The sequence below is a fragment of the Syzygium oleosum genome, unplaced genomic scaffold (assembly GCF_021117445.2).
Source record: "Syzygium oleosum isolate NSW1041296 unplaced genomic scaffold, Sole_v2.1 Sole_v2.09, whole genome shotgun sequence".
Lineage (NCBI taxonomy): Eukaryota > Viridiplantae > Streptophyta > Magnoliopsida > Myrtales > Myrtaceae > Syzygium > Syzygium oleosum.
Window position 1 is genome coordinate 2,804,032 of NW_026607493.1, and position 8,295 is coordinate 2,812,326.

The 8,295-nt window shown below is 41.6% G+C and overlaps 2 protein-coding genes across 3 annotated transcripts; one reads left to right on the forward strand and one right to left on the reverse strand.

Moving 5' to 3' along the window:
• Positions 1–1,237: 1,237 nt before the first annotated feature.
• LOC115662025 (uncharacterized) lies at positions 1,238–3,794 on the forward strand. Its single transcript, XM_030584196.2, has 5 exons — positions 1,238–1,477; positions 1,627–1,745; positions 2,892–2,989; positions 3,112–3,290; positions 3,404–3,794. The coding sequence occupies exons 1-4, from the start codon at positions 1,279–1,281 to the stop codon at positions 3,248–3,250; spliced, it is 555 nt and encodes a 184-aa protein (XP_030440056.2). The 5' UTR covers positions 1,238–1,278; the 3' UTR covers positions 3,251–3,290; positions 3,404–3,794.
• Positions 3,795–5,190: 1,396 nt separating this feature from the next.
• Positions 5,191–7,624, reverse strand: LOC115662026 (cyclin-dependent kinase inhibitor 3). 2 transcript variants are annotated; one of them, XM_056314928.1, is made up of 4 exons: positions 7,028–7,624; positions 6,433–6,534; positions 5,743–5,943; positions 5,191–5,560 (listed from the first exon to the last, which is right to left on the reverse strand). In XM_056314928.1, exons 1-4 carry the CDS (start codon positions 7,555–7,557, stop codon positions 5,491–5,493), a joined length of 903 nt encoding a protein of 300 aa, XP_056170903.1. In that variant the 5' UTR covers positions 7,558–7,624; the 3' UTR covers positions 5,191–5,490. The 2 variants fall into 2 exon arrangements, with proteins under 2 accessions (XP_056170903.1, XP_030440057.2); XM_030584197.2 differs by lacking the exon at positions 6,433–6,534.
• Positions 7,625–8,295: the final 671 nt, after the last annotated feature.

Consider the following 8,295-nt stretch of genomic DNA (forward strand, 5'->3'; position numbering starts at 1 on the left):
TGTGACAAATTTACCCCGAACTATTTTTTTTTATCACCAAAAACCCAACACTGGTACACTTGTGACAATTTTACCCTAAACTAATATTTTGACTACCAAAAACCCCAAACTGGTATATTTGTAACAATTTTACCCCAAACTAATTTTTTGACCACTAAAAATCTCAAATTTGTAAATTTATAACAAATTTACTCTCTGTTAATGTCCGTTAAATTGGATTAATATTACAAAAAATCACAAATTGGTAAACTTATAACAAACAGAGGGGTAAAACCCCAAACTGGTAGACCCGTCAACTACCACGTGTCATCAAACTTAGCAATTTGACAGTAAAATTTAACAGAAACTAACGGAGGGTAAATTTATCACAAGTGTACCAGTTTGGGATTTTTGGTGGTCAAAAAATTAGTTTGAGGTAAAATTGTCATAAGTGTACCAGTTTAAGATTTTTGGTGGTCAAAAAATTAGTTCGGAGTAAAATTGTCACAAGTGTACCAATTTAAGGTTTCGTGGTTAAAAAGTAATTTTGAGTAAATTTATGGAAACCAACTTTGCATTCGAATTTACCCGAATTTTTGACACCAAACCAACTTGTTGACACATTTACCCAATGTATTTAGTCCATGGGCATTTTCGTCTTTTTGCTTTTTTTTTTTTTTCTTTTTTTTCCTTTCCATGGGGTGCTCGGATCCGCGAGGGGGCCCTCGGGCGCCGAGCGAGGGCGGCCTCGCCGATCCGGCGAGGCGGCCTCGCCGCGCCGGCGAGGTCCGTCGGGCGAGCGAGGTCGACCGCGGCGGCGAGGGTCGACTCGCTCGAGCCGGGCGAGGGCCGCCTTCGCCAGCGAGGGCGACTCGCGGCGCGGCGAGGTCCGCTCGCCGCCGGCGAGGCGGCCCTGCCGGACGGCGAGGGCGACCTCGCCCGACGCCGGCGAGGGTCGACCACTCAGACGGCGAGGCGAACCTCGCCCGAGCCGGCGAGGCCGCCTCCGACGGGCGAGGGTCATCCGCGAGGGGGCTCCGATCCGGCGATGGCACTCACGAAGGAAAAAAAAAGAAAAAAAGACGAAAATGCCCTGACTAAATACACAAATTGCACAAAAGAAAGTCGAATTTTTGCCACAAAAAAATTAATGATAGGATTTTTTCCTAAATTTATATATTCCAAGAATTTTTGTGATATTAACTCTAATCTTTATTTCGAGAATTCTCTCTAGTGTTGACAAGGACCCGGGATCAAATTCTACCAAAACGCACACGATCTCTAAATTATACGACGGCCATGGACTGGTCATCCTGGTTCCGGCGAACTCTTCTGAAAGATGCGAACAACCCCAAAATCTCAGATCCACCTAAACCATCCTCGACGAAGAAGCGACACCAAGCTGAAGAAGATTTAGAGCAATATGGAATAACGCAGCAATTGGTCGACTTGGTCAAGACCTTCACAGTGGACACTTTCAAGAACTTCCATCTTCAAGGTGCGATTTTTTTGTCAGTGTTTTGGATGAAATTTGGAATCTTGGGTTCTGGGAGTGGCTGGATGATAGAGCTATTCCAGATTCTCGATTTGGGTTTCTTTCGTTTCTCGTTTTTTGGGTGGAAATTGAATCGATTGGGCGTGTTGCAGATGACGGCGTGGCTGGTGCTGATTCTGGCACCGCGAGTGCTACTTCAGCATGCAGTGTGAGGAAGGATCTCTCTGAGTGGCAGGAGAGACATGCTTACCTTGTGCTTACTAGTGTTAAGGTTTGTGAATTGTGATCTGCGTGTGGACTTTAGAGAATTCTCGCGTAATTGATGTGGGAAATTTTGCATTCTGAAGATGTTAACTTACTTATGTACTTGGTTGCCTCTTTCCGAGTAATGCAATGACTGCATTGCGAGTTTGCTTTTTGACGCCTTTCAATGCGCACTTCTTCTATTCGATTGAGGTGGATTTCGCAAATACGAGATGCCGGATGTTCTGTAACCAAACCAGTGGTCAGTGCCATGTTCTGATGTGTGATTCTGGTTCTCTTAGGAGATTTAGGATTAGAAGAGGAATTGAGGTTCAGAATTTGGCGAACCTACTTTTAGATATAGTGAGCTTCATTCAAATAAAGTTTGGGAACCTGACATAAAAGGATACCTAGAAACTGTCCGAAGGAATGAGGTTTGATGAAGTAGAGAGCTCTAATTGTTGTGGCAGCTTTTTATAGAATGACCCAGCCTGTGATATATCTGGATTGCTCAAGAGGACTAAAAGTATCCTATAGAAATGGATGTGTTATCTGATGAAGTAGAGAGCTCTAATTTTTGGGATAACAAGTCATTAAGATTGTACTACCTAGAAAGCTAATAAATCTGAGATGACTGGACCGTAAACCATACGATTGACTCTCTATAAGGCTGCATTAGGTTTTCATGCTGTGTTTTGAAAAGAATTTTAATTGATCAATGATGATGTAAATTATGTTCCTCTATAATCTTTAAATACGACCTACTTGTGCTTGTGTTATCAATAAAATCAGATAAAATAGTTTGAGCTGCATTCTTCTTATTGTGATGCTTCTCCCTCTTTGACTTTGAAGTTTACTCGATGGTGGTTGTTTAGTTCACTGGCCTGCGCTTTTTACTGTGGTGTTTGTATCCACCAAATTTGTTTCTTCATCAATATTTAGAGGCCCCACTATTGAGCTTGCTTCACTAACTGCAAGTTATATATTTTGGACGGACTGCTGAAGCAAATATTCTTTAGAACATGTAATGACGTAAAGTCGAACATGTGCCATGTGTATCTAGATGACTGGTTGTACATGTCTTACTTGTCCAATGTAAAAGTCAAGCTTTAAGGCCAAGATAAATTACTTACCCATATTAATCTGCTTCATGACCATATCAAGCTCATTTCAGGAAATGTCCCAACTGCGATATATGCTATGTCCCCGACACATGAAGGAGCGGCAATTTTGGCAAATATATTTTGTGCTTGTCAAGAGCCATATAGCTGAGTAAGTTACCAAGCCATATTAGTATTTATACAAAACAGAAAGCTTGTCCAGTCTAAATGACGTCTGACCTTGTTTTGAAATACTTATGAAATTCTACCATCACTTGTCTTGTCCATGACCAGTTATGAGCAGCGGGCAATACAACTAGCAAAACTGAAGGAAATGAAGATGGGGGTTGACAAATCTTCCAACGGCAGTTCATATGAAGTTGAAATGGCCGAATCAAAGGTGGCCTCAAGTTCACCACCTGCAAGTCCTTAATCCCACTAATTAGTTTCTAAATGAAAGTGAAACCGAGCAGGTAAGAATGAACAGATATTCAACTGTTCCGTTGCGTTTCATGACCCTTTAAGTAGTTCCTTCACGGTTGATGTTAATGTGCAACATTGACCTCACTTCGTTTTAATCTCTCAGCTGGAAAAGATCCTGCCGACAGGATGAACTTTGGAGATAACAGATGCACCAGAAAAAATCAACACCCATCTTGTCAGAATCAACTTACAGAGACTGAAAACATTTTTAGAGAACTCAATCAAAAGTGAGTTATATTTGATGCTGATATGTACTGACAAGTGCTTCTCTGTAGTCCTGCTGCATAAATTTTGACTACATTTTGTCATATGAAAACCAAAACGAGTAGTTAATATTAGAGCTAGCTTGAAGTATAAATCTATCTGTGAAAACTGGCTTGCTCACCTCTTGTTAAGCTGTAATTGCTTGCTAAGCTCTTCTATTTCGCATGTTCTCAATTTCTTATATGATAATGTTACAAAATTGTCCAATACATGGCTTTGCTTGTTGATTAGCGCTCAGAAGCTACATGATGCCGAAGTATATGCTAAATGCAGATTCACTGCAGCATTTTTCCTGCCACTAGACATCGGTGCTTATTCAACTTCATGTATGAATGTAATGAAACACATTTTCTGAGGGGAAGATCCACCGCTGGGCTCTTCCTTTCCTTATACAACACCCCTCTTGTTCTCATAGTTTTCCATGCGAGTTTTACAGCAAACTCTCTGGAAAATGTATTGCCTAATGTAGCCATTCATCCGGTGGGTCGATTACTCATCTTTTATTTTTCCATTGCTTAAGCCAGAATCACCCAATTACGTGACCCTCCTTTCGATCCTCTTAAACAAAGGTTCTGAAAAAGGTTTGTCCCATTTATACAAAAGATTTTAGCAATTCAGTGATGCATGTTCCAATATACGGAAGATTGATCAGTTCTGCTTCCGTATTTGAACTTTTCCAGTGTGACTTCATAAGCGTCACTTGAATCTGGAAGTGACGCAAAGGCACCTGAGAAATTGCTTCAGATAGTCTGAAATGGAAAACGTGGATCGTGCAGCGGTGGGGTTTGGCAATCGGGAGCTTTTTGGATTGTTCTGCTTCCGTAGAATCCCGCTTTATGGCCTCGTATCTCTTTATCTGACACCCTACAGGTTTTCCTGATCGCAATAATATTTCTTCAGGGGGATTTCCTGAGAATGGCCCGTGAATGGTGAACGAATGAGAGGCAACAAGCGAAAGAATACGATCAAGATTCAACAGGACATTTATTGAGACGTTGGTACACTAGGGAGCACTTCGTGTAACCAAAGAAAAAACGAAAAAATGCTGGCCACCACTGAGATTGTGGTGCGCTGCACATGCCCCTTGGAATTTGCTCGTTGAAAGACATGGTCTGATACATCTTTAATGCATATCTCTGAATATTTGGCGAGACTGGTTGTTGGAGTCAGCTTCATTTTACTCCTTCTGCGATGCGATGTCCCTTCATGGCCTCAATATCATGCAATGAGTATCTGTAAAATGCAGTCATGATGACTTTCACCCGTTCGACTGAGCAAAGACGTGCCAAGAGCCCTTCTGATTCAAAAGCCTCTGCTTCCTCACCAATTTCCACTGAGATTTTTACTTTCTAAACTTGAAATTTACAAGAAGGAGCCTTTGAAATGGTAGGGCATTAGGGAGTCCCCACAAGTACGATATCGAGTTGAGAAAAACGACTTTGCCACGAACAAGCAAGAGCCTTTTATACGGCATGTGATAGAAATTGACCTCCATTGAATGCACATACTCAGAAACATCACATCCGGATTTACTAGAGAAAGAGGTTGGATTTCCTCCTTGGCCATATCCGTTGAAATAGTTTAAGCATAAGTCCAGAGAGGACCAAAAAAAAGAGAAAATACGTATAACAACAAAGCATAGTACTTTTAATATATAGACAAGGAGAGAATAGGTAATATACTGAAGAAACAAGTTATGTACCAGTGCTATATTCTCCTTTCTCAACAGACTACAATGGTGTAAGCTCAAAAGGTGATTTCTAATCTACTCATAGATCACGGCTCCTAAGACACTATCAAGGGATTTGAATTTATTATCCGGTTAGCGTGCTCCTCCTCTGTTATGTAACAGATTAGGCTTTCTTGCTACTCCTGTACATTGACTCCATATGCGATGCACACTGTCGTCCGGCGTCAATGCGTACCTCATGGAATTACTTGCACCCATTCAAAACGACCTGGGAGGGGAAGATCCTTGACGATATCAAAGTTGTACCTGAGAAGACAATCAAGGAAAGTAAATAAAATGACCATAATATAATCAGCAAATCTGTGTTGTTTTGCTTAAAGTTGATCACGGACAATTTACTCTAAAACGCAATAGTAATGATTTCAACTTCTTTACATAAGAAGCCAAGGTGAGACAATAATGAGCAAAGATGGGACAAGATTATATACTTCTCAATGAATGATCTTTGTTGTCGTCGCTCGGCATATGCAAAGAACTCCTCCATCTCATCTGAGGCCGGGATACTTCTAAGTATGCTCATTTGAGTTCTGTGAGCAGTGCATGAGCTCTGCTGTCTTGTGGTTGACCCCGGTGGTGTGTTTGCGTTCAAGTCCCTTATCAAGCTACATGGCGTGGTTTCCCTTGTGCCCCTGCATAAAATCCACATCCATTGTTAAAAGCTTGTCACCATAAAGCACTTTATAACTCTTGACTCAGTAAAAACCATTGTTGTGTTTAAAGAGTATCCTAAAACTTATCATTAGTCTGCTACATTCTATTTAAAGACCTCAGGATGGGAAATGTGATTTGGACGAGCCTAAATCAATAGAAAATCTCAGTTCAGGACAGCTAGAATGCACATGGTCAATAAGCTGAAGGATCCCTGAACTTAAAATTGGATTTCTCTACAGGGCATGCAGTAGAAGTTGCAACATGAATCATTTTTATCAGCATAATACGATAGTTCCCTATTCTTTTCCAATTTCCTGCTAACAACAAAACAAGGTAACTGGTTAAACATGAAGAAATTCATGAAAAGGAATACTAAAGAGTTTCAAAGTACCCCACCAAAATCAACAGGCTCAACGAAGTTTCAATCTTGAAACAAATGAAACAAGGTAAAAGGAGGGACTCCGGACCTCTGGCAATGGGGAAAACATTTCTCCAAGGGGTTGGTACCTTTATGCTTTTTTAATTTCCAATGAGTGTCGTTGTCATGATCAAATTTGTGGAAAAAGAAACTGTGCCCATATTTTAAAGTATCTCAAATATGTGGGTAATAAAACGAAAAGAGCCCAAATTCATGCCCGTTTATTAAAGTATCTCAAACGTGTGGGCCAAAACTAAAAGATCATCTCTTGGAGAAAAAAGGTCTCTCCTTTAGTACTCTTTTTGAGCGAAGCAAACCAGATGACTGTGATAGGAGGAGCCAAAAGAAGCACTTTTAATGGGCAAGCGCACAAGGATGAAGACAGAAAGAAACCTAAAAGCTAACTTGACAAAACCCTCAGAAAACAACCTTTTTTTCCGAATTTGTTGAGAACTAAGTACAAAGAAGTCAAAAATTTAACCCAGAAAAAGAAATGTCGGCATGAAGACACAACCAAAGACAGGAGGAAAATCACATGAAGAACAAGTCCACGGAAATAGAAAAAGGAATGGGAAAAAACAGAGCATCTTTGCAAGTTTGCAATTGAAAGGAAAATTAAGCATCAAAATTCGAAATTTATTCACCTGTCTGTGTCTTCAATCTCCAAATCGTTCTCCCCAAAAGACGCGTCGACCCCCGCATCGCAGGCGCACTCCTCCCCATTTCCTCCGCCACTCCGACCGACGCACCCTCCATCCCCCTCCACTCCACCGCCCAACGACGCCGTTCCCGCCGAGCACGAAGCGTCACAGCTTCCCCCGGAACCGCTCTCCGCCCGCCTCCTCCCCACCGGCACTTCGTCCCTTCTCGCTTCCGAGGGCGCGAGGCAGGGTTTCCGGAGCCTCCGGCTCCGCAGCTGGAGGTAGGAGAAGGGACAAGGGGAGGCGTCCGAGCTCGGCGCGGCGGCCGCGGCGGCGGCGGGAGGCGGCGGCCGGGATGCTCTCCGGGGGCGCCGCGAGGCTAGGGTTTTGGCCCTGGTCCGGACGCCGGCGGCCGAGGAGCGCGGGGAGACCTCCGGGAGCAAGACGTCGCGCGTGATCGTCTTCGATTTCTTCATGTACTTGCCCATCTTGACGACGACCGCCGCTGGTTTCCCCTCTCGAGGAGCTTGCATGCGCAGAGAAGAAGAGAGAGAAGGAGAGAGAGAGAGAGGAGAGAGAAAGAGCTTGGGGAAGGAAGAGGTAGGGCTGGGGATGGAGGGAACATGTTGACATGGTGTTGTGTTTATATATACAAACGCTCTTTGAAAGCTTTTGGATAGATTTTCTCCTGTTTTTTTTTTTGCTTTTTATATCACATCTACTACACAAGAACATTGCATAATCTATTTTTAAAATAATTATGCAGAAGTCCAAATTATGAGAAAATTTATATAATGCCATTTTAGTGTTTTATGATCCTTCTTTCTTTTTTTAGTAAAGAAAATGTGTCGATACCTTCTAATGATAACCTTTCCACTTCTGTAGCCTAACAAAATAGGGTTCTTCAATTGATTTCACGGTAATATCTCGGAATGAAGATTGTATTTAAGGGTGCATTTGCTTCTCGAAAAACATACCGTTTCTGAAAAATGTTTTATGAGAAATCATTTTCCGGGAAAATGAGTTCATTTTTTGGTGTTTGGTCAGGAAAATGAGTTCATTTTTCGGTATTTGGCTAAAGCCTCAAAAAGACTTGGAAATTATTTTCAGTTGTTTGGTGAGGAAAATCTGATGGCGAATATTATCAAAAAATTTTGTATTTTTTAAATTATTTCAAATTATTTGTTATTTTTAAATTATTTTTATTAAGAAAAGAAAATACATAAATGTTTTCCTTCTTAGAAAGAAAACAAAAAGAAAACAAAAAAAAA